At 41.3% G+C, this 27,344-nt stretch overlaps 1 protein-coding gene across 6 annotated transcripts in view; it reads right to left on the bottom strand.

Annotated features, from left to right (window-relative positions):
- The window catches only part of RHBDD1 (rhomboid domain containing 1), a 123,841-nt gene that overhangs the window by 51,677 nt on the left and 44,820 nt on the right, over positions 1-27,344 (bottom strand). For all 6 annotated transcript variants that reach the window (XM_059393609.1, XM_059393610.1, XM_059393605.1 and 3 more), the window contains exons 4-6: positions 10,188-10,276; positions 6,925-6,981; positions 60-203 (exon numbers count right to left, since the gene is read on the bottom strand). In XM_059393609.1, coding sequence (XP_059249592.1) covers positions 60-203; positions 6,925-6,981; positions 10,188-10,276 — 290 coding nt within the window. The remainder of the gene's footprint in view (positions 1-59; positions 204-6,924; positions 6,982-10,187; positions 10,277-27,344) is intronic.

Here is a 27,344-nt window from a genome sequence, read left to right as displayed (position 1 = left end):
CAGACCATCTCACCATGTGAGGTATGCTTTAAATTAAGTGAAGGGCGCAACATTCCTACCTCGGTCCCAGAGGCTGGCTCTTAATGCTCTCTCCAGTTGTTCCTCCTCACTCAGTCCTGCTGTGTAGGCATCATAGTTCCTGGGTGTTTCTTCAGAGTAGGCTGCCCATCCATACTGGTAAGAATCCTGATATCTGGAGTAGCCTACAGGCACAAGAAAAAGGTTATAGTTTTGTAAGCATCATAGTTCCTGGGTATTTCTTCAGAGTAGGCTGGCCATCCATACTGGTAAGAATCCTGATATCTGGAGTAGCCTACAGGCACAAGAAAAAGGTTATAGAACACAGCCACGTACCACTCTTTCCATTCTTCCTATTTGTAAGCAAAGACAATAATCTATATGATCATTTTGAGTACAGTAATAACCCTCAAAATAAGGAAAGATGACAAACGGAAAAGTCCTCCATGAGCATGGGCAGTTACGGTCTCATTACTGTTGTACCCACAGCGCCCAGCATGAAACTGCACATGCGTGTGTGAGTCCTTACATGCTGAAGAGGAACAAGATCTGAATTTACAAAGTCCAAGGGGTACCAGAGAGGGCTGGTATGAGCTATTTTCATCTGGAGTGGACTCAGAGCTATACAACACTTGGAGTGACTTCCCTGTGAAGTCCTAACTGGAGTGAAGGCAATGGTTGAAATGAGAGTTGATAAAGCCTTCCTGTCTTGCGGATGCACACAATGAAAGGCAGACTAACATTTAATGCAGAGACCACGGGATTTCTGTGCTGGGTGTGATGCTTTGGACAGTAATAATTACATTGATATACAAGGCGATGTCTCTATAATTACAATTTTATGTCAAAGAACACAGTTTCTATTAACAGCACTTTCAAGAAATTGGTTGCTAGATAAAATGAGAGAAGAAACAACCTGCTCATTAAAGACTGCTTTAAATATCAGACTTACATATCCCATTAATGACGGTCAATTACAGAGCAGAGTTCACTTTTGCAAGGTGTTTTCATCAATCTTTTTAAGTTGGTTTGAGTTTATTCCTTATATCTTCTTTAATTGCCCACTTTAATGTAATTTGTTTGGAAGAGAATTTTCCCCCCAAAAGATTACCAATCTAATTTTCGTGTAATGAAAGAGTTGTAAGAGTCTGCTTAACTTTACTCTTTCTTTCCTTCATTATCATACCCTTTGGGGATGAGTCTGCAAATGTTTAATTAATGTGCTTTTTGTTGTTGATGAACTTTCCTACCCTTTACTTTGAGTCCTGTGTCATAGGTCTCCATATCATCAACTGAGTGCACACCTGAGTTTAAATTTCTTATTTCTTTAAGACTACAGGGGGAAAAAACCACACACACACACACACACACACACACACACACACACACACACAATCAAGCCAAAAAAAAAAAGAACACTGTAGGGCAGAATCTGGTTAGTTAAGATTTCATATTCAGAATATTTGATAATTGGTCCTGAGGCTATTTTAAAGTTTACTTTGTGCTGGTTATAAATAAATGCAAGATTAAAAAGGAAACAGTTTAACTATTTCCATTAAAAATCTTCAGGCACCCCAAAAGTATTTTCATATAAACAATGAAATGATAATAAAACACACTGATCTAGTTTCAGATGATAATCTAATGTAACTATATACATTTACACAGTATTTGTCACGTTATATGTGTCTATTGATTATGTTTTATAGTGGCCTTAATGAGATACAACTGACATACTATTTAATCCACCATTTTAAAGTGTACAGCTCAATGGCTTTTCATATATATTTATAGAGATCTGCCATCACCACAATCAGTGTTGGAACATTTTCATCACCCCCAAAAAGAAAACGATACCATTTAGCTATCATGCCCCATCCCTCCCAGCCCTAAGTAACCACTCATCTACTTTCTGTCTCTATAGCTATGCCTATTCTGGACAATTACAGAAATGGAATCATAGAACATGTGGTGTTTTGTGTCTGGCTTATTTCATTTTGCATAATATTTTTAAGGTTGGTCCATGTTGTAGCATATCAGTACTTCATTCCTTTTTGTGGCCAAATAATATTCCAGGCATGATTATATCACATCCATCAATTGACAGACATTTGGGGTTATTTCGACCTTTTGACTCTTGGGAATAACACTGCTATAAACCTTCATGGACAAGTTTTTATATGGACATGTGTTTCATTTCTCTTGGGTCCATACCCATGAGTGGGTTTCCTGGGTCATAGGGAACTTCTTTGTTTAGCCATTTGGAACTGCCAGAATGTTTTCCAAAGTTGTACCATTGTACATTTCCACAAAGCTACGGTAATGGGTTCAGATTTCTCCATTTACTACCTTTGTAATTACAGCCACCTTAGTAGGTTTAAGTGGAATCTCATTATGGTTTGGATGACTAATGATATTGAGCATCTTCTCATACGTTTATTGGTCATTTGCACATCTTCTTTCAACAGCAGTCTATTCAGAGCCCAGTTTTTACTGATTATTACAACACCCTTCCTTCTTGGTAATATTTTACAATGTCCTTGACAGTCACAAAGTGAATGATTTAAATAAACATTAAATAAAATTGTTCAGGATTTGGGGGACTGATTCTGACAAGCCTTGCTCCTAAAGTAGCAAAAACTTGGTGGGAATTTACTAAATACCTCCAATAAGCCAACTTTCACATTCTCTCTCCTGTTTCCCCCATGTTAGAATATTAACATCATGATATTTAGAACAGGGAAAGGATATAAGTAAATTTCTAAAATCCTCGCAATAGTATAGGACTGAAGTTGGATCTGGATTCAAATTTAAAAATAGACCACCTTCCTCAAATTGGTCTCTTACTCAACAAACCATGAAAAAAAACATTTAGCTCCCACTGTTATGTTGGGGAACACCTACCAGCAAGTTTTATGTCCTAAGAGTAAAGAACATGACATTGCTACAAATATTGTTTTCTAGATTTCCCACCAAAACAACAACAACAATAAACCTTTCATATAAGGGCAAATGGGTAAAATACAATCATTATGTGTACTTCACAAAGAACAAAAGAAAGGGGCACCCATTCCGAAACATAACAGAATACTTACGGATAAGTTGCTAAATACCATGGTATGCTTCAGCAATCCCTGAACAGAGAGGCTGCCCAATTCCCTAAGAGTGACAATTATTTTATTGCTACACAAAAAAGCATATTGGGCACTTTCCCATATGACCCATTACCACTTTTAAACCCCCGTGGAAAGTCATCCTTCCTAGAAGGTCTAAGCAGCACTTCTACCTATCCACCCTCAAAAATGACCAGCTCATTCAAAACCCAGAATAACTGCAAAGCTCTGAATACCCATCTATACAGATACCAGAAATACTACACACCCACAGAGCTTCAACTGCCAGGTAAATTTGCTACAATTTGAGGCAATATTTTCTGGACACAGAAAAACATTGCCCTTATTAAAAAAAAAAAAACAAAAACCCAGCATAGCCTTAATGAAACAAGGTCTACAACTCTAAACATCTGAATATTATAAAACCTAATTTGGTACTTGTCAGACAAAACATAGGGGGGATAAAAGGGAAAGCTTCAGTGTGTTAAGTCCAAAAGACTAGTGTGGCTAAACATTCTATATCATCAGTCATAAATCATCAAGAAGACCAAAACTCCTACCAATATCTATTATAGTAAGAGCAGGTCTCCTAGGACAAAAAAACGTCTTCAGCTGTTCTGCTGTCTCAATCAGATATTTTTAAATCTTCATAATAAACACGGCTGGAAACCCCAACAATCAAACACTTAAGATAAATAAGTTTAAATTATATCCTGTGATGAATAGCAGTTTAATATTCTTTTGTAGCTATATATTTTGGCTCTGTAGTAAAAGAAATTCTGGTTATCATTATTCTATTAACTACTCCATCTGTTCCTTATACACATACCAGGATTTCATGGCAAAAGAGATTAAGAAACACCACCAAGATTAGAAAAATTGGTAACAGCTTTTTAAACATTCATGAGGTTCTTTGACCTATAAAGACTCTTCCAGCTAAGGACGGCCATATTAAGAATAAATCATTACTTGTAAGAGATCCATAGGCTCTCATACAAGTTCCCTAGATGACCATTAGCACGGTCACCCGGCCCTTACACAGCTCTGCTTTTGAAGAAATCCAGTCACTTCGGAGGAAGGAATATCCATACTGTAATCTTACAGGGGCTAAGAGAGAAAGGTAAAAGGGGTTTTTATTTTGGCCTTTCATCCTGTGGTCTGTGTCTGGTAGGCTTATGCCTCTTCCATATGAAGCAGGAAAGGAGGTTTTCCCTTTCCCCTTTTTTTTTTTTTTTTTTAAATAAATGCCAAAAAAGTTGGGGGGGGGGAGATGATAAGGGGAACTGCCCTATTTTGTAAGGATAAATCAGGAGAACGGCCATCTCCGATCCCTTAATACAGAAAAAGAAGAGGCTAGGAATCAGTGAGTTGCATTTTCAGTCCCAGTTTTATCACTATTTGTGTGACATTAGCCAAATGATTTCACATTTCCAAACTTCGGTTTCGCAGAGATCACACAAGACGTTAGGACTGGGGAATCTACGACAGGTTAAGGTATGTCTGTGCATGGATATGTTCTTATTCTCTTTGTCCAGAGGAACATTTCTGTTACTTTCAGGGATTTAAGAAATTAACCAGGCGAGAAGTCTTTTATCCTCTACCAACTGCCAGGTGTTAGGGGCCCTATTCCATGAGGAGTGGAGAGAATCAAGTGAGTAAAAAGTGGGAAATCACAATGGGAGAGAGAACCAGTATGGTCTTCCTGTCCAACCCACCTCTTCCTAGTCACATAGATTTACACTTAAGTCAGTGTAAGCTGGTGTCCAGGACTGACAACCAAAAGGAACAGATGCTCTTCCAAATGAGTATATTTAAAGCTTCGTCAATAACTAATCATTACCCTTCTCTCTAGGTGAGCTGGCGTTGTCCAGCAACTGTTCCTCTCCTGCACCCAGATAACGTTTCTAGTGTTTTCATCATCCAAAGTAGCAGAGGCAAAAGCCTCGAAGTGCGGCTTTTCTTGAGGCATCAACAGTACTCACTTCTGTGGCCCCCAAGTCTCGTTAAACCCCATCATCTAGGCCTATGATTTTTGTTCTTGATCTCATTAAAATTACCTGGGAAGCTTTAGGGGAAAAAAAAAAAAAAAAGCCCAAGTCCCTGTCTCTATCTTCATTCTGATTTAATTGGTCTGGGATGAATTCAAGCTATGGATATATTTAAAAAAAAAAAAAAAAAAGAACCTCCTCATATATATAAAAACCTTCCATATATATAGCCAGGGTTAATAATCATGATCCAAGCCTTTATAACTACATCAAAAACAGAGTTTGAATGTAACTCCAGTAGTATCACTCCACTGATTAAACCCTTCAGTGGCACTCCCGCACATTCTGGATAATCTCCTACAGGCCCTTTAATAAAAGCCTGAAAAGCCCTTTCCTCCCCCACTGCTTCCCTTGACTTCTACTGATTCATTCAAGACCTTGCCCTCCACTTCCTCTGAATAACCTCCAGGAACTGCCACCCTCCTCTCCTCCCTCTCGGGCTGAACACTGCGTGTGTCGCGCTCATGCTACGCAACTGGACTTCTGCCAGAAGGAGTAACTGGGACTGGACTAGCTCTTCCGCCATAGCCAGGTAGAAAACTGGAGAACAGATAGGAAACGAATGTTTTCAGACATTGTGTCACAGGCAATGCAAGATTCTGAACCTTGAGAGAAAGGAAAAGGGGTCTGGAGGTATTTTCTTGTACTTCAAGTACTTGTCCTTTCAAGTACTTTCTTGACTATGGTGTATGCACAGGGGACACAGGCAGGTGCAACAGGCTCTGAGAGCAGAGCTGAAATTTGCAGGACAGAGAATAGCAAAGGAGAAAACTAAGACCTTCAGAAAATCTGCATGGGTCGCCTGGAGATTTTGCTGAATTATTAAGCCAAGCATGTGTGAGTGAAATGCTATGGGACCAGGGCAAAGAATGATGAAGAGCTACAAGTTGAATGATTCCAGGAGCTCAGGCAGGGCTGGGATATCTTAGCTTTAGAACCAACCAGAACAGAGAGCCCTTGCTGACCAAAGACCATTCAGGAGAGATCCCAGAAAAGTAATACCTCAGTAGTAGCACAGAATTAACCCTAGAATAAAAGTTACTTTAGACCCACCTTAAAGGACTTAAAAGAAAGCACCAGAGGGCTCCAACAGTTCTCCAGTGGAATGACTATAAAAGACATCCAGACTTCCATAGCCTATGGGTTCTCTAACACGTGTCTGCTGGAACTGACCCTGGGAACTGCCAGGCAGCCTCCCCAGCATGTTAAGGGCCTTCGTCTAAAACAGGGCAGATGCTTGGACAGGAAGCCCCTTCAACATATTTTCAAGGACATCTAGAAAAAAATACGTTGTCTTCTTTAAGTCACATGGTATTAACTACCAGAGGAATGCCTATCTTAGCCTCAGAGGTTAGGCGTTGATTCTTCCTGAATGTGTAGGTGGGGTGGAATGCAGAGAATCGTAGATGAAAACCTGACTTCCAGCACTCAGCAGACAGTCTGGGCTTGCAGACTGGGAAGCAAGGGGCCTGGGTCTAGTCTGAATCTTATCATGTCTGAGAGAGCTCATTCCAATCATCAGTATTTGCAGGCCAGTGTTCCCTCCTTCCTTGGCCTCTCTACCAGGTCACCCAAATACGCTTCCTGGGCTCTGGCTCCCTCTAGCTTTCAGGCATGTTAGTGACCCAAGTACACACGTGCAGAGGACCTGAGACACCATACCTGGATTACCCCTCAGCAGTTCGATGGTGGCAAACACTCTGATTTTTGAAGATAAAATGTATTAAGCGAAACAAAGTACTTACCTGAATTATTAACGTGGTACTGCTGTCCGGGATAATGCATATTGGAAGAAAAAATGCCTACATGAAGGGAAACAAACATTTAACTGTGGCCGTAAGAAATTCCCCACTCCAGCTTTACTGAGGTCTGCCTGACAAATAAAAAATTGCATGCATTCAGGTTGTGTAACACAAATTTTCTTAAAATTCTTAAACATCTTAAAGTGTGATATAATTTTAAATTATATCACACAATGCTGTGATATACACATACATATGAAATGATTACAGCAGTCAAGTTAATTAATACACTTATTACCTCACATAGTTACCATACTGTGCACATGTAAACATAAGATCTATTCCCAGTAAATTTCAAGTATACAAGACCATATTATTAACTGTAGTCACCACACTGTATATTAGAGCCCCATAATTTATTCATCTTATAACTAGAAGTTTGTACCCTTTGACCAACATCTCCCCATCTCTCCTATGTCCCCGGCCCTGGCAACCACTGTTATACTGATTCCATGAGCTCACCTTTTTTAGATTCCATATTTAAGTGAGATCATATGGTATCTGTCTTTCTATGACTTATTTCACTTAGCATGATGTTTTCTGGCTTCATCCATTTTGTCACAAACAATAGGATTTCTTTCATTTTTATAGCTGAATAAGTCCACTATACACACACACACACAAATGCACATGCACACACACACACTCTCCACATCTTCTTTATTCATTTATCTGATGGACTTTCATATCTCTGGACTATTGTGAATAATGTTATAACAAACATGAGAGTGTGAACATCTTGAGACACTGATTTCATTTCCCTTTAGATATATACTCAGAAGTGGGACTGCTGTTTCATAAGGTAATTCTAATTCTTTGAGGAACCTCCATACTATGTCCCACAAGGGCTGTATCAATTTACATTATCACCAACAGTACACAAGGGTTTCCTTTTCTCCAAAACCTTACCAATGCTTGTTATCTCTTCTCCTGCTGATAGCAGCCACGCTAACTCTTCCCTACCTCAATCTGTATTACAAAACCTTAGTAATCCAACAGCATGGTACTGGCATAAAAACAGACCCATCAACCAATGGCCCTAAACACCAAAAGTAACTGATGATCCTTCCAACAATTAGGAGGTTCTTTAAAACAAACCCAAGGTCATTTCAAATGATTTCTAAACAACTGTTAAAATAAACTCCCTTTTGTTTGGGGCGAGCCCTATGGGAACAGAATGTGGGGAACCTTGAAACCCTTCAATTCTTTCTGCAGTGCCTAAGAGGTTCCTGTTGACTTAAGAGGGTCTTTGCCTTTCAAGGTACTGAGGGCCTTGAAGGCCCCTGTCCCAGGAGAGATGCTCTGGCTATCCAGAGGACTTGCCCCTAGCAAGACTGCTAGGGGAGCCTTGGTTCTTACTGGTCTTCCTCCATCCCTAAAAGGGCAGTAGGACCAAAGGTCAATTCAGCCCTGAAGGGAGAGACTGACAGTGGAGAGCAAGAGGCACACCCTCTTGTGTGATGCTGTTTCTCTCCAGCACCTGTCAGACAGCAGCTTCATACACTTAGCTCTTTTCCACAGGGTTCCTGTGTCACCTCAACTCTCAGGTCACTCTAGAACTTTCTCCAGCTTCCGGGGGCGGGGGGGAGGGGGTGGCGGCTAGGGAAGGGGACGGCAAGCAGAGAGATTGCAAGATATTTGTAAATAGCAGTGAGTGTTTGTTTCAACTTCTCACATCTAATTTTCTATTGGATTACTTTGAAAATGACACGGTGTAAAAAGTAAGTCTCCACAGAAGACAGGCAAGGTTTTAGGAGGAAAGCTAAGAGTGTAAATGGTATAATTGTGGGGAAAAATCCTCTTTAAAATCAAAATACTTTCCTAAATTCTGGTAAAATGTCTGCAAAAGCTTTACAAACCACTTCAACTTCATACAAACATAGAAAATGAAAGAAAACATTAAACTCCCAAGAATCATTTCTTTTCCTTTATTCATACTGTGAGCATTTGGGCAACAAAGCTCATTACTAGATTTCCATAATTAAGTTGTATCAAAAATATAATGGGACTGGACATTTTCAATAAATGCAGTTCCCGCTGCCTCCTCCAAACACACACGTTGAAAACGCAGTAATAAGCAAACGCAGGAAAATGGGAATGTGTTTAGATGCAACACAGCCTGTAAAAATCATCTGAAAGTGAACACAGCCACTAATAAAGACGGCAGCACAGTGCCTAGAAAGCTTTCTAATATCATGAATATTATATGGTTCTCAAGAATACCAGTCATCGGCACAAACTGTTCAAACAAATTATTTATGGTTCAAGGAAAGGTAAAATAGTCTCAGAAGATTTCCCATGAATAAAAGATGAAATATTGGAACTCATATGGTCTATAAAACAAGTGTTTGCAAAATAGCTTTCCTATAAGTCAAAGCCAGTATAGCATTTTAAATTAAGAGGGCTAAAAAAAATTCATGTATTTCTAAATAAAGTATTTTCATTGAGCATCAGTTTGAGAGGGAAAAAAGCCAAACAAAACACCAAACAACCAACAGCAAAACCTGTAAAAGCGGGAGCCCTGCTTCAAGGACAGCAGACTCGGATATGCATCTTGCCCTCCAGGAACCTAACGCTCACTCGGACTTCTTTCAAATCCTGGCCTTGACTTCAGTTCAGATTTCCTTTTCTTTTTTACCTCTGCCTTGCACATACATTAATCCGTGGAATGCCACAGAAGAATGCATTATTTTATTTATTTATTAAAAGATTTTATTTATTTATTTGACAGAGATCACAAGTAGACAGAGAGGCAGGCAGAGAGAGTGAGAGAAGCAAGCAGGCTCCCCGCCGAGCAGAGAGCCCGATGCGGGGCTCGATCTCGGGACCCTGAGATCATGACCTGAGTGGAAGGCAGAGGCTTAACCCACTGAGCCACCCAGGTGACCCAAGAACACATTATTTTAAACCCACTTAAGTTCTCTGCATTTTCAAGAAAATCTCAGTGTTCTGTGAGTACCGTTACTGCTGAAGGGAAACATTCTGCTATGTCTCCTAAGAAAGCTTCGGGTTTACAGTTTGGGTCTGCCACCCCTTCTTTGGCGCAGTGTTAGGAACAGCATCAGCTGTTTTGCTCTTGGTTTAAAAAGAGCCTATGAGTGAATTCCTAAGAGGAACCACAGGGAAACCTGGGATTGCCCCTGTTTCCGTTAAAATTAAGATGAACTTCCAATGTGTTGTCAGGCCAAAGGTGTTTTGTTTGGTACCTGCACATTTTTTCATGATTTTCTTCAGAGGCCCATGAGTGTACATCAGTCCAACAAGAATCCCGGCCAGATGCCCAGCAAAGGAAGTCCTAGGAGAGAAGGAGACCCTTTGTGAGTGTTTGTTCTGCCTCTGAGTAGCTACAATCTGTATTCACATTAGTCCAGGGTATGTTAATTTGTCACAGTCTACAGGCTTTATTCTGCAGCACGTCCTTTATGCTGAGCAGCATTTAACTCTGTCCAAAGAACGTTTCCTACCTTAAAAAAAGAAAAAAAGAAAGAAAAGAAAGAAAGGTACAACAACTAACAACCACCATGTATTTAAGATGTAATCTCCTTGCTTGACCAAGAGAAGCAGGCTGGCTCCTTCAGAGCCCTGGAAGCCTTTGGTCAAGACAACCCACTCTGGTTCTTCCAGTTTTTCTCTGTGGCTCTTATCCCAAAACATATATGAAACTAGTTTTCTCTGAATTACATCTTGAATTATCCAGCCACTGTGAGGCCCATCAGCTATCCGTGGAGCAGAGCAGACGGCTGCGTTTTTACCCACCCCTGACAAGTGAGGCAAAGAGCACGAGAAACCCAGCAGAGCAGAGACACTGGGTTGTCCACACCCGTTTCCCTGAGGTTGTCTTCATGTGCACCTTTCCGTCACTCAGCGAAAAGAAACTAAACTATAAACTTCTAGCCTGAAAGATGAGCTGGGGCATTAAATTGGTTCCATTTCTCTTAAAGTAGCATCTAAACTTGGCGATTCAAGCAAGCCCCAGCTAAGTCTTTGTTAAATGAGACAAAGGATAAATGAAAGAAAATCATCTCGCCAGCTCCCTGCCCCCAACTCTTGCTATCAGTGCATCCCACACTCTGCTATCAGCTGTTCCAGAACAGTGAGGATGTCATGTCACCGCCAACCAGGAACACTTAGTGACCCGTCTGCTTATAGTCGAGGTCTCTGGGCACTTGGCCTTGCTCATCCCTTTCTCACACTCTCATGTCCTATGTAGCCCATCTCCTTGCTCCATGGCCAGACCCCCTCCATGCTCACAGGTGACCACAAGGGGAGCTGAATGGCAGGCACCCCTGCCACAAAGATATGTCCCTCTTTCCTTCCACCTTCCCCCAGTCACTGCTTCTGCATTTCCTATAGCCTGTCTGCGGCCTGCTGGGTCGGGACACACTTACACGTTGCCAGTCTGTGTCTCTCACAAATTCCCTGAGGGTAGCAATGATGTCTTCTTACTCATCTGTTATGCTACATTAGGGACTAAAAGCAAAAACAAAAAAGGTCAAGTGCATGAATACTTCCACAGCTTTCAGAAATGACCCTCACTCCAGAAGTGGGAGCAACTGAAAGTTATTAAGGAGCTGATGTAAACTCCTGGGGCACAGTGAATTCTGCAGCTTTCACATATGTGCTGCACGCTCCTTGGGCTGCGCCTGGCACGGGACACTCGAATATGGGCTGAATGAATGATCCAAGTGTCCCAGGACTGAAGGCAAGTTAAACCCACTACATCTTCAACTTAAAGAACCTAGGGAGACAGGGCAGGGATGGAGTTTGGGGCCTGATAAAGAGGACACCACCCACCCCCCACACCCAGCCCAGGAGACCTAGAATCAGAGCCAACACCCTTCCCCTCCCCCTGCAGCAAAGGCCCTGGAGAAGCACGAGTAAGACAGCGGCAAGTCATTGTTCCTGTTGTAGAGCTAGCAAAAAGACCAGTTGGAAAAGAATAGACAACAGAACACTTCGGACAAAAGACGAGAGGCAGCTGTCTATGGACAGGAAGGCACTGCTGTTTGTTCCATCGGACAGTTCAAACCCACTGTTGCCCAGGAAAGCTCTTGCAAAAGTCCACACACGCGGCAAGTGACAGTGTGTGTGCTTCCACGCATAGGCACATACACGCTTCACATACACGGTCATTCCTTCAAGAGAGCTATTCCTTTCATCACATAGGTTTACCTCATAGTATGTATAACCTGATAATAGAAACACAGGATCAGATGCTCAGGTTCCCATTTTTCAGGGAAGGATAGCATGAACTGTGCTCTTCTTCAACTTTTCCCAAAAAATAAATAAATAAATAAAATTGTGCTTACTTTACTCTATATTTAGGTTGTAATAAACTCTTCAAATAGTTCTAGGAATGGCAAAGAAAGTGATAATTTGAGGGATACAAAAAAAATCAGCCAGAATACTGCTTTTTTTTTTTTTTTAAATAGTAACCTCGATTTAACTGAAAAGAATAAAATGGCATCAACGTTTTTAAACCAATCTTTGTGGTGAATCATATAGATGTAAAATAACATGGGAGAAAATTTCAATTTAAAACTCCAGCCTATTAAACAATCATTCCTGAGCCTCATTTACAATTTAGAGTACAATACAGTGAAATGAATTTCTTATCTCTCTAAATGAGTCTGCAGAAGTTTGAGTTAGAATCTAATTGTCCTAATGTAATTGCAAATAACCAGGGATGGAAACCTAGCCGTCCAGAGACCAGACTACATTATCACCCAACGTTCCAAATTTTCACAGAAGTCCCATTTCAAAACCCTAGCTGTCCTTATCCCTATATTTAAGCTGTATATGGGTGTTCTTCTGTTAAAACAGAAGAGACTATGATCTGCTCCAAACGGAGAATTCCTCAACATGACACACAAAAAAAGGGAGATGCCACCAACGAAGTAGGAAATCCGGGCCCATCTTAAGAGGCATATTAACTTTCTCCGTGCCTTTGGTAAACATTTGACAAACCACTGCCGGGGCCCTCCAAGGGACATCCATGTCTTCAGAAAGGAAATGGAACTGCAGATGGTCTCCTTCCCAGCAGGACAGGAAGCCCCTGTCCCAGGGCTAGGGTGTTTCATCCCTGCCCCTGCAGTGCTGTGGAGGCACAAGGAGGCCCCGCCTGGGCTTCGGAGGAAGACCGTTAACGGCTTCAGAAGCAGACTATGCTTTTAGGGTCATCACTATACACGGAAAACAAGCGTTTTGATGTTTGTGCTGTCTGAGGAGGCCCGTGCCTGAGCTACAGCCTAAATGTTTGTGTGGTTCGGGACAGTCTGCTGCTGTCCTCCAAGCATGCACACTGTTCTGAGTCACACCCGCAGCTGATCCCCATGTGGCAGACTCTCAGGAACGCGGCTTCCCCTGGACCTGACTGGGTTTTAGGCTGGCTGGGACTGAGGATTAGGCAGGCCTGCCCTCCTGATTCGAAGTAATCCTCAGGGACAGCATCACCATATTCAACCTTATACCCATGGCCTTATTCGTGCAGTAAATGGCCTGACACTGGCACTCAAAAAGTAACTACTGAAGAAGCAGAGAAGTGGAAGTAAAATTACATATAAAATGCACATTTCTAGCATACATTATGGCTGTATTACAAAAACACAAGTTATGCACGGTCACCAATTAATTGTTGTTTTAGTATCAAATCTCCTGGAGAGAGAGTGATTAAACACAACACCCCTCCCCATCCCACATACCTGGACAATGTGTTACATAAAACACGCTCTCCTTGAACAAAACAGCAGCACTAAACCTATCATTATATCCCCCAAATTGGTCACTTATAAGCTTTATTTCTTCTGAGAGCTCAATAGTGACTCCCTTCAGAAATCCTAAGAGCTATAATCAAATCCTCACTGTGATTGGTAAGATACACTGTACCCATGAACAGTCACACAGGTTGTGCACTGCGCGGATGAACGACAAGGAGAAGAAATATCATTCGTCTGGGGTCTCAAGAGTGCCACAGAGATCCAATATTCAAATTCAGATCATCGTTCCTCAACTTCGGGGCAGGTACCAATGTAATTTCATTTTGACAGGGACAATATCTTGATCCAGTAGTCCTTAAGCTTGCTCAGGTTCTAAGCCCCTTAAAATGTCTGATGAAAGCCATGAATCCTGTCTGCAGAAAAATTACACATACACAAACTATGTCACCTATAATTTTAAGATGATCATGGATGGCTTGAATTCCAGACCCTTGCCTGAAGTGAAAATCATCCATCACACAGAAGAATTCCAAACCCCCGCACAAAGTCTAAGTAGCTACACATTCAGTTGGAAAAACATCTTGTTGGTCCTCAAATCCTCAGACAGAGGCAGCCATTTTGTTTAGATGATTATTAATGAGCTCAATCTCTCTGAGGCACCACTGTTCTGTACTGGGATAACCTACTCTTGGTTCAATCTCCTTCTTGCTAAAGCCTGACTGTTAGTCATTCTTTCAGTTCGAGTCTGAGGTAGAAAATTCTGCCACTCTCTGTATGTCTGAAAAGGTCTTTACGTCAGCCTCCTCTTTGAATGATAGGTATAGGGTCGAGTGCTGCTGCTGAGACATATAAGCTGGACAGTCACTCATCTGTCTTTTCTCTTGGCTTTTAAGACTTTCTCCTTATTTTGGGTACACTGTCACTACGCTACAGTCACTCCAGTTGTAGATTTATTTTCTTTACCCTCCTTGAGATTCACCATGCTTTCTCTCCATCTGAGGTCTTGTGTTTTTCTGCAATTCAGAAAAACCTTCAGCCGTCATTTTTTGTTCTCTGGACCACCAGAGACAGAGCATGGATAGAGAATGGGGGTTCAATTCATGTTTGTAGGGAAAAAAAAAAAAAAGACAAAGGAAAGAAGCAAGAAGTGAAAATCAAATCAATGTTGGTACACATTACTTATAAGGGACAGTGATGAGAGAAAAGTAATTTTGGAGCAAAACTAAGATGAAGCTATTATAGGTATTACTGTGTGTTACATGTCAAATATATTGCAATAAAGCAGGAGGGAAGATGATTGTGGATTTCAGTTATGCAAACTATATGCAGATATTATTAACACCAGTACAGAGTGTTCTTTCCTATCATGCCAGCGTAAACTGCTCCTCGCTCCTTTCAGAGGCGACTTGGAAGGTTGAGCTAAGTGGTTATGCAAAATGTTCCTGCTCCCATGTGCCACTGTTAAAGAATCAAAAGCGAAAGCTATGATTGAAAGCTGTGACAAGCTATAAAGGTCCTCCTCTGCTAAATGGCAAATTCTTTCCACAGCTGAAGAAGCTGCCATCTCAGGGATAGTTCAGAAAGCAGAAAATGTATTAATCTAAGACATAATCTCATGGTGTATGCAGGGCAAATGGCCTCATTAAGGACGTAACTTGATGCAGACACAGTGTTAGATAAGGCAAGCGAACAAGGTAAGGGAAGAGGCAGTCGGCTAGAAGTGGTCTATTGAATCATATGTCACATAATTTCCTTCAGTAAAAGCAGTTTATACCAGGCAGGGACTTCACTGATCATAGGTTCTGCACTGTTTGGGGATCTTAATCAATGGTCTTAATAAACTGGCATTACAACAACAAGACATAGTAAGAAGTTTTCAGGCTTTGAACATTCATGCTACTAGGAAAGACCTTGATAGGATTTGCTTCTTCCCAAGATAAACTGTTCTTATACCATCTGGTTTCTGTCCTGGATGCTTTCTTCAACCACTATGCCACTGTGTGTCTTTGGCAATGCCAATGTGGGAGAGACTTGGTCTATATGCTCCTTCTCTTTACTGCATTCCCTAGCACACCCCGTTCATGCCACCTTTGGCTGCAGAAGTAAAAACTATCCCTCTTCCAATATTATATTGGAATATTATATTGCCTCCTTTCAAGGGAGGCACTGCAGTATTGCCATGCAACCTCTAATATCTACATTGATTTATTAAGCATGGCACCAACCTCCAGTGCAGGGCTGGGAGCTGACCACTGACTTTGCTTTGAGTCCCAGACAAACAGGATTTGGAGAAAAACAAGGGTATTGCAAAGGGAGAAAAGACCTCTTCTGCACAAGAGCCTCCAAGAGAACAGATGACACCTAGCCACTTCTTGACTCTCAATTCCATGCTCCTCAGCCCAGCAGCAAGAGAATTTCATGAGTTGGTTCAAGAAGGTAGCATTCGTTCATTCATCAAATACTTCCTGACTGGTTATTACATAAATAAGACAAATATGGTCACTGCCTCATGGAGCTTAGAATCTGGTGGGATCACACATGTGTAAACACACACACACGCACACACACACACAATCTCTCTCTCTCTAACTGTAAAATGTGCTGAGTATAAGTGAGTCTACTTTTCTTAGAGTGGTCTGAGATGGCTCCTTAAGTGGCATTAAAAGTGACATCCATATGGGGTGCCTGGGTGGCTCAGTGGGTTAGGTGCCTGCCTTTAGCTCAGGTCTTGATCCCAGGGTCCTGAGATCAAGCCCCACACTGGGCTCCTTGCTCAGCAGGGAGTCTGTTTCTCCTTCTCCCTCTGTCCCTTCTCCCTGCTCATGCTCGCTCACTCTCTCTCTTTCAAATAAATCAATTAAATTAAATTAAATTAAAGGGATATCTGTGGCATTTGGAGTTTGCATGCCCAAAGGGAAGAGGGGAGCTTCCCACAGGGAAAAGCTGCAAGGCTGGGAAGAACTTTTAGCTCTTTTAGTGTCTTTTAGGTGACTGGAGCACAGTGAGGTAGTGTAAGGACATCCTATGGCCTGAGATGAATTTGGAAAGATAGGCAAAAGCCAGATCCTAAAGGCCTTATGTACCATGGAGAAGAATTTGGGTTGTTTCCTGAATACAGTAGGAGGCCACAGAGGAATTTTTAACGGGAGAATTTTTTTTAAAAAGTGATCTATTCTGTTCACTGGGAGAGCAGACTCTAGAGAAGCAAGATGGCTAGTGGAGCAGACCAGGCGGAGAATGATGGCAGTTGGAAGGAGGTGGTCGCAGCAGAGGCAGAGAGAAGTGAATGCAGACAAGTCTATTCAGGCAACAGAGATCAAAGAACTTGCAGAAGGACTCCATGTGAGGGGGTGTGGGAAGGGGAGCATCAAGGATAGACTCCACATGGCGGGTGCAGGGAAGGGGAGGAACCTAGGATGGACTCCACGTGGGGGGGTGCAGGAAGGAGAAAATCTAGGCTGCTGGCTTGTGCAACAAGACGGACAGTGGAACTCGTTACTGGGATGGGGGAGACCGGGAAGAGAGGCATGGGTGGGGAGAATACAAGGCTTGGTACTGATCTGTTTATGGAGAGATACCTTCAAGACAACTAAGTAAAGGCATCTAATATCATACTGAGTAGGTAGTTGGGTACTAAGTTAGAAATTGAGGGGAAGGATGGTTCAAAATATTGCTCTCATATCTCACTTTATTGGATTTCTGGACTATCTGTATACACTATAATATATCTTTATGTGTGTAACATAAAACACATTATACACATATGAACACACATGTATCTAAAATTAAGGATTTTTTTAAAACATTTTAAAAAATTTATTCATTTGACAGAAAAAGTGAGAGAGGGAACACAAGCAGGGGGAGTGGAAGAGGGAGAAGCAGGCTCCCCGCTGAGCAGGGAGCCAGATGGGGGGCTCAATCCCAGGACCCTGAGATCATGACCTGAGCTCAAGCCAGATGCTTAATTCACTGAGCCACCCAGGCACCGCCAAAAATAAGATTTAAAGGAAATACATTAAAATAGCACAGATAATGTGTGTGTGTGTGGGGGGGGGGACTAACACTCCCCTATTTTCCAAATTTCTTATACTAGTGTTTTAGTAACTGCATTATTATTTTTCAAATATAAAGGGCACAGAAATTGGGCAAGGCCGTCATTTAAAAACCAGTATTATGCTCATCAGTGGTGGATAAATCTAAATATTTTTGTTGTTGTTAGGGTAAATCGTGAAGAATGCTTTCCCCCACTTGGCACCGGCAAGTGTTTTTAAATAGCACTCCAGATGAAATCTGTAGCTCGGCAGGATTACTCAGTTTCTTCAGAGTCTGTTGTGGTTACTCAGATTTTCAAAACGAAATGAGAGGTGTGCCAAATACACTGAAAGCAACAGGTAAGTTTTATTTGACATGCAAAATAAATAAGCAACCCCCACCCCTCCACACACACACTTAATTGGGGCAGGGACATGAAAAGAGTCAACGCAATTCCAGAAGTGAGGCCTGGGCTCCTCTCCTTGCCGGACATGTCACATGACCTCATTTCTCATATTCACTGTTCAGGAGCTATCATGTGCCGAAACTCTCTCCATGTGGCGTGCACCTTCACACACACCCCAGCCTCTCAGGTAATCCAGGCGAGTGTTTGAGAACACAGAACTGGGGTTAGATTACCTGGGACTGAAGCCTGGGTCTGACACAGCTTCACCTACTGTCCCAAGTGCCAGGGTCTTAGCACAGGTCTCTCCCTGGCTCAGACCCCCTTGCCCTGCTCCAGCCCAGTTCAGGTTCATGGCTATGACAACCACTTGTTTCTAATGAGAAAGCCTCCTCCCAACCCATAAGCCTCTTGGTAGCTCTCCAGTGCTACCAATAATAAAACACAAGCAAGAATAAAACACAATAAAATAAAACACAAGCATGGCCTGTTGCATCCTCCACATGACTCTGTCTGCCCCTTAGGTTTAGCTCTCTACTCCAGCCCCCAGCCCTACTGCCCCCCAAGCTTGAGCCATTTGCAAAAGCTATGCTTTCGCCTTCTTGACTCCCTTTGCCCACCACTCCACCCAGCTAAGCCCTAGCAAAACAGCCTCCCCAGTCATACTCTTGGCCAGTACATTTGTTCCTATGGAACAGGGTAGGGGGTGATCCTCTGGCTTCTGCAAAGTCTCCTCTGCATTTGCCTAGCATCTAGGTCTTTCCTCGGCTGCTGACTTATCTACAAGTTGCCCTGCTGCATAATCTAATGGCCCTCAACCCTATGGCTCAAGCCAATGAGCCATAATGCTCCCTTGGTTTTCTTGAAATGGAATTTATAAACACATCCTTTTTAAAACACAGACACATACACAAACACAATCTCAACTCAACATAATACCCAAGCTGTAATGTAAGGAAAAATGTTCACAGGTGATCCAATGGAACAACAGGAATGATTTTACACATAATACCACCAGAAGACACAGAAAATAATCCTTTGCTTACCCTGATGTATGGAATCTGGATGTAGGTTGGGAGAATAAATTCAGACAGATACAGGTGGGCTTTCTGTGACTCAAAGACCCCATGCAGGGCTCCATCAGTGACAAGACTTTATGTGAGGGAAAATAACTTTTGATTCCAAAAAGAGCGAAGTACATTTTCCCTTAAGTTACATTTACAATTCAATTTACAATTTTCCTGGAAAAAATCATTGTATACTAAATCCATGCCAAGAAAACACACACACACACACACACACACACACACACATCTTTGTGTTTATATGAAAAGCATAATCGGGTTTTAGGCTCAGGTAGTCATAAACAGCTTGTTCACCTACATAAATGTTCTCTCGACAGATGTGGGGAGAGGGGAGTTATGTAGGATCATTCTCGTAGGCGACTGTCCTGCACAGTGTAAGGCAGTTAGGACCTCTGACCCTTCTATACCAAATGCCAGTAGCATCCCAACTAATCATTATGATAACAAAACACAACCCAGCAAATTTCCAAACTCCTTCGTAAGAACTAAGCCACCTCTCCCAGTGGAAAACCACTGGCTCAGCACAGAGCAAATGCTTATTAAATGTTTGTTGAATGGTTGACCTTAGCTCACTAGACCTCAAAAATATTTCTTTTCAAAGTACTTCCCATGTGACTATACTATGTACAAATTCCAAGGATTCCAAGTAAATCTACAACATATTGAACTGATATGCAAGAAAACTTCCCACCATGACTGAAAGGCACATGGGGAGTTAGAATATTTGAAAGGGGCCATGATCACTTCCACATTGCACTGTGGAAGAGTGAATGCAACTTGGCGCGTGAAAAATGCTCTGCCATCTGCTATTACTATAGACAAAAATATTTCTGGATACCACATGAATGATTATTTGCACATCACCTCCAGAAAGTAAATATAAAATGAAAGAGAAGTTGGATTGTTTATAGCCTGATTTTAACATGTGCTACTGTTATGAAGCAAATAGATGTTCCTGGGAGCTCAGTCTTATGGAGAGGTCTGCAGAAGCAGTGTGGATACTGGGAAATTCCATGGCCCTTTGCTAGCAGAGCTCTCTGAGTTTGCAAGAAGAGACTGGCATAAATGACCTTGGTTAACAGGGGACATCACAGGGACACACAGGAAGAAAGGGCAGCAGGGAATGATCTCAACTGTGAACCATGGAAATACTTCTACACATTCTTCTCAGCCACCATAACATGAGTAGACGGGCTGCCCTTGCTAGCAGGGAGGCTAGATCCACTGTTTCTCACCCCTTCTCAACCCGGGCTGGACATGAGAATCTCTTAAAGAGGTTTAAAAGTTAAAGCTCCTTGGACTCCACCCATGAAAAGTCTTCAAAACTGTTCTAGACATAGGACCCTGATGTTATTTTCTTTGGTTATTTTCTGGTTTTGTTAATTCCCTAGGTGATTTTAATGTGTTGAGGTCTACTCATCTCAGCCAAAGGTCAAATTCTAATGGTGAGAGTACAGTTGCCATAACAGGCCATTAAGAAAAACGTTTTCAGTATAAGGAACACTCTTTACCCTACAAGTTACCCCATAGAAGTGACATCTGTTTCCCTTCTTGGTAACTTGGTCTTAATATATTCTAATGTAATGCTGCAAGAGAGTAAGTATGACTTGGAAAATTCATGCAAGGAAACATGTGAGATTACTTCAAAAGATTTACAAGTTTTTTGGACTTATAAAAACCCGATAATTCAGTTAGTGTACACACATATCCAAGAAAGTCATATACACATGGCCAAAGATGACAACAGTAAAGAGTTAAGGTAATCCCCGAATCCATAGATCTAACAGAAAGACTGGGAAACAAAACTGGATCATAAAGTTAGCCTACAATTTCAGAAAAACTAAATTCTACTTGTGGTTAAATCTGGTCTGAATCAAAATTCTGACTCGGAATGCCCCACCTAACTGCCTGACCTGGGTGTGCCAATGAGATCACATAGGCTCCTGCAGCAGGTTTGCTGGGAAGCCCAGAAGGCACAGGAACACAGTCCCACCAGCAACACAGTTTTGAAAACAGCCTAGGAGAGGAGAGTCCATGTATGCAGTGCAACCTACTAGGCTAAACATCTGTGGAAGCCACGAGACCCATATGACCTCATCTCAGAGCACTGCCATGGTCAAAGAAATAGTCCCACCTCCAACAGAGCCCCAAGGCAGGTAGATATTCCCTCGTCTCCCTTCCTTGCAGCTCATACACAGGCAGAGGGCCTCTACTTGCCCAAGGAGATACACCGTGCATTGAATCTTGAGAACCTAGTGATAAGAGACCAGTGAAGCAGTGTCTGGGGTCCATCCAGTTCTCTCAGGTGTTTCCATCCCAGTGCTTCAGTATTCTCAACAATTCTAGAAAGCAAAAGCCTTCCAATTAGTCCTTTTGTGGTTAAGTTTGCCAGAACTGATTTCTAACGTGTTCAGCCAGGAATCCCTGTTGGTAGGTTCCAGGTACATTTATGGAAGCTGAAGAGACAAGCTGCTCTACTTTCTCTAGAATTGCCACTTGCCCTAAGATTATGTAAGACAGGAGCTTGTGGTCAACTCTGCCTCCATGTGGGAGAGCTTCTGCATGTGAAGAATGAAGCTGTGGTGGGCAGATTCTAGGATGGGAGCTGAGGACCCCTGATTCCTGGTATTCATTACCTTTTACAATCCTTTCTTCCTGCACATGGGTGGGACCTGCCACTTGCTTCAAAAGGGCATTCAGCATGCCACTTCTGCTCCTGTGTTATGTAAGACTGTAACTTCTGCCTTACTAGTGGACTCTTTTGCTGACTTTAATGAAGGAACCTGCCATACTCTGAGCTAACCTATGAAGAGATTCCACTGGCAAGGAACTGAGTATGCCCCTGGCTGACAGGTGACAGCAAAGTTCTTAACCCAATAACCCACAAGGAACTGTGTTCTTTGATGGACAGAGCCTGGAAGCAGATCCTTCTCTGGTCGAGCCTTCAGATGAGACCTTAGTGCTGGCTGACACCTTTGTTGCAGTCTTGTGAAAAATCCTACAGCAAGACCCAGATAAACCATGCCAAGCCTCCTGCCCCACAAACACCATGAGGTAAAAAGTGTGTGTTCTTTTAAGCCACTACACTTACAAGCATTAAGTAACTAACACAGAAGCCAACACAAGAAGAGACGAAATCCCGATGCCCTTGCTTGCCCATCCAAATTCTACCCTATCTCATGTCTCTAAAACGCTGACTTGCACCGCTGGAAATTTTAGCTATGTAAGCCAACAGAGGTCCTTTCCTTTGATCAGGTTAGTTTGAGCTGGGCTTCTTTAAACTATAACTAGAAGAATTGCAATGGAAGTGTCCAAAGGTGACAGAGGCAATGTAGAACCAACAGATCTCTAAGTCTGAAGGGGAATTCTGTGATGCACTGTCTCAGTCCCAGTGTAAGCTAAGACTCCAGGTGGAATGGGGGACTTGATGATTCCAATAATAGAGTCAAAAGAATGTCACCACATTGAAGAATTATTAATCCAGACGTTCACATCACTGAACTAATTCTCAGAACCTACAACCTTATATAAGATACAGCTCTATTCCTCATGTGCAGGAAATAATAATAATGACATTGCAAGGATTCAGACAGAAAATACATATAGAAGTATTCCATATAATGCCTGACATATTGTAGGTATCAAGCAAAATGTGAGAAAAAAGTTTAAACATCTCACTTTTTAACTGAGAAACACTATTTGCTCCATTAAGGAGCTCTCTGAAATTGACAGATATTTTATTCAGTAAGTTGTTAGCACGTACTTCCAAGGGGCTTATGGGACTCAAACAGCTCTTAAAGACTTTGATATGCTCTGACTAGCTTCAGTTATTCTTCTTGCACCCACAGAAGACAACTCAGGGGCACTGAAGTGGGGGTAGCTCTTTTGAGGAACAAGATACTGAGCTCAGGGCTTTCCCCAGGGTATCTTTTAAATTCTCCCAGAAAGTCCATAAGACAGGTACTATTATTAGTCCCATTTCACAGATAAGGAACTGAGATTTAGAGAAGTAAAACCAAGGGCCAAGGTTATAAAGTAGAGAGCCAGGAGAAAGTGGGAGTGGTAGACAATAAATGTGTGCAGAAAGGTGGTCTCCAGGAAGGATCCATCCCCAGGATGCCCTCGCAGATGGATACACCTTCTGTCCGTCCTTACCTTAGATGCTCAGTCTGAGAAAGTTTAACTAGGATGTATAATCTGCAGCGAGGAACAATGGGAGCAACACTCTAAAACTATGACTGAGAACCCGATACCTATTCATGTGATGTAAGTCTAGTGATACTATGGGTCACGTTTTGACCCTCAAGGCACTTCCACAAAAACCAAACAATATTCTCTGATTTCCAAGTTGCCTTCCTCAGTGAACTTTTTCAAAAAAGAGTCTGCACCTTCTTCAAATCTACCCAAAGTTCTATTTTACCAGGTGATTTTACTCTCCTTTAACTATTTTCTAAGATCTTTTGCTGCTCATTCCCCATCTAGTTTTCTTTTTACCACTGATCCTAAGCTGGACCATAGGAAACTCAACTCAAATTAACATGCAAAAATCTATGAAACCCAGACTTTGGCCATCATTAAAGACGAAGTCCTATGAGGAAGAACTTGGAATAATACAGAGCACATGCAGAACCCCTCTCTCATCAGTTAGGCAATCTACCTCCACCCGTACCGCGAACAACAGCGCTGATGAATCAGACGCAGGACAAGTCAGGCTGCCAGCACTCGAAATACGTTACAAACAATGTGTGTCAAACAGTGTATAATCAGCGTGCTCAAGATGCCTGAGAGCAATCACAGGCAGTGTACGCAGAGAAACACTGGAGTGGAATTTATGAATTTTAAATGAACTTTTACTGTTTCTTCCATCAAATCTTTAAAACGACTGCCACAATGCAAAAAGCATTCAACTTAACATTCCAAGACAGGGGCTCTCATCATCCCTGTGTCTACTGCCTAACCATAACCCTCCATTTTCTGTGGCTGTGACTCTGGTGGCTCCCAGTCCCTGCAAATGCACCTTAAATCTTTTGCCATGAAAGGGATCTAATTCCTAACTCTGAGAATATCAGATTCCAGATTTGATAACTCCTAAACATGGATAATACCGCTATGATTAGTACAAAATACACAAATGAGAAAAAGAAACCAAATAACACTTGTAATGATGACGAAGAAAATTGTTCTGCTTCAGAAAAGCCACAATTCTTCATCTGCAAGAACTGTGTGTTCCATCCAGCCTTTTCACATAAACAGTTGGCTTGTCACTCCTTAGAAGAAGAAACTGGGTACAGGAAGATCAGGAGAAAAGTAAGTTTTGAGTTATGAGTCCATGAGAAAGGTGGGTAAGATTCATAATAATCTATGACCCCTAGTTTCTCAATTAGACTTTTAAAGGAGGGGGCTCTTCTAAGCAAACCATCCTTCCTATCTACTCTGCCCTCATTCCACAGCTCACAGGAGGAAAGCAGAGGAAGAGAGGCTGCCATGAATCACCATCAAGTTAGATAAACCGGACAAGGCTTGCTTTCAGAAACCTATTTCTCTCCATGAACACATGTAGCATCTATGCCGAAATGACTTTAAGGTAATTCTCTAATGGGGAAGAAAAAACCCCAAAACATTAATAACAGCAAATTTCCATCAATACTACACTGGGTATTAGTAAAAAGGTGGATTGGATAGTGTTCATTTTTAATTTATAGACTCTACTTGTACATTCAGTACAAAAGAGCATTGCAAGTTTATAAAGTCGTTTTTCTGCCACCTGGATAAGTACTGAATTATTTAAAACTCATTTGAAAAACACACACACACCTGACAGTTTTTAAAATACTGTTTGACAACAGCATTTTCAACATCTATAAAAATATGTGCTAGAAAAGCAGATTCTGCACACACTGTCTTTCGTTAGCAAGTCCTAAGATATTTTTACCCACTGGTGTATCACACTTCACAAAATCACTTGAGAGAAAAGGGAGCAATGTGACCCTCTGTTCAGAGTTCAAATCACTTGGTATATATCATCCAGTGAACCTATATCACCCTCAAAGTTAAATTAACTGGTTCATCAAAATCTGCTCAATGTCAGTTACACTGGGGAATTCTCCCTCCAAAGTTACAGGGTCAGGAGTCCTGGATAAACAGATTCTGCAAATGAGTGTTCTCTTGGTAAGAGCTCATCAACTCTGTGACTTTGGATGCAACAGTGATGCAGGAGTTGGAATACATCAGAGGAACTCAAAGACTTAAAAAACTATATATTAAATATTCCTTGGATCACAAAATATCTATGTTCTCTCTTAGGAAGAAAATTTGGGTTTAAGAATACCATTGCAAAACTTTAATGAAAACACACATAGAGAAACCGGGGGATCTCTCAAACCAGAAAAGGATATCCTCCCTCAAACACAGGTCTTTCCAGAAGTTGAGCTAGCTTCCTCCATGCCAATCCTTCCACTCCTTTTCATATCTGCTGTTTCAAGTAATTCTAAATCTCTTACTTAAAACTGTCACAAGCTTGCCTCCTTGATTTGTCTTTTCAAAAACAAGATTCCTCGATGATCAATTCTATCATTATTTCCCTTTTTTGGTTTATTAAATTTTGCTTTCATCTTTACTTTTCTCTAACATTTTATTTGTTCCATTCATAGCTTCTTAAACGGAGGGCTTAAGTTACTTATTTCGTAAACTTTCTTGGCGTATTATAAAAAACACATCATCCAGCCATAGCCCCCAGATTTGATATGGAGTGCTCTCTCTCTGATAATTCATAAAGTTCTTTTTTTAATTTCCTCTTAAATCAGGGAGTTATTTAAATTTCCAAGTGCTTAGGATTATTGGGATTGTACATTCCTTTGGCTCCTATTTAGTTTTTTAAGTCTTTATTACTACTTTGTGATCAAAGAATATGACCTATGAAATCTCCCTCTTTCTAGAGCTGTTTGAAGGAGCCCTGGAGGGTTCCTAGACAACCCCCGTCTATCTCACACAGGTACCTTGGTCTCTGTGTGGGATGTCACAGGGTATTTCACCTATTGACCTGCCTTTTCAGTCTTCTGAAGGCTGTTTCCCCTTTTCTCACTTGAAGCCTAGACTTTGCCTTCCAGCTCTGTACTCAGATTTCCAATCTGACTTTTCTTTCCTACCCACCCCACACTTCTAGAGATGCAGCAATAACTCGGCTATTCACACTTTGCCTTTTGTCTTTACTTGGGCCAGCCACCCCACACTTGACTCTACAAACACACATTTACTGAGTAACTATGATGTGCTGGGCATCATCTCACACACTGAGGATAAGCTGTGGATGGGACAGACAGATGATATTCTTGCCCTCCTAGAATTTACAGGAGACCAGTAAGTTAAGATTGATGACAGTATGAAGATACTCATGAAAATGAGCTACTCTACATTTATATCTTCATAACTCCTTTTCTCTACTATAAATAATGCATGCTCAGTATGGAGAATTTAGGCAAAAAAAAGATAAAGGAAAAAACTGAAATCATATTATACATAAAACATTGCATTCCATTTTCTATCTTTATCTCGAGGATTTTCAAGTATAATTCTAACATTTCCAATATTTAATTCCATCAAAATAACCTCTGAATGTATCATTTTAATGGCTGTATAATATTCTATTGCATCATGATTTATTAAATTATTTACCTGCTGTTGGACATTTAGGTGGTTTCCAATTTTCCAATACTTCATCACAATAAGTATACTTATGTTGATCTTTTTCTGTATTCCTGGTTATTTATAATTTGGGAAGGTTCCTAGATGGACAGTTATGAAATTAAAAGGTATAAACTTTTTACAGCTCTTTATACAGACCATCAGATTACTTTTCAGGAAGTTTGTACCAATATAGCATCCCATCAGAAGTTTATGTATACTTCCATTTCACCAAATCCTCAACAACAGTGATAGTTTTTAAATCTTATTAATGAGTAAAATAGGTTATTATTTTAATTTGTCTTTATTTGGTTAACAATGTTCATGACATACAATTTTTGGTTTACAATGTTCATGACATACAATTCTTAGCCACTGATGTTTTTTCTGTCAACTGTCTGTAGATGAACTTTTTCAATTTGTCTGTACTTTTCTTACAGTATTATT

Source organism: Mustela nigripes, chromosome 3 (genome assembly GCF_022355385.1).
Source record: "Mustela nigripes isolate SB6536 chromosome 3, MUSNIG.SB6536, whole genome shotgun sequence".
In the NCBI taxonomy this organism is placed as follows: Eukaryota; Metazoa; Chordata; class Mammalia; order Carnivora; family Mustelidae; genus Mustela; species Mustela nigripes.
Note: the sequence above shows the minus strand (reverse complement) of the source record. Positions and strands in the feature narration are given on the sequence as shown.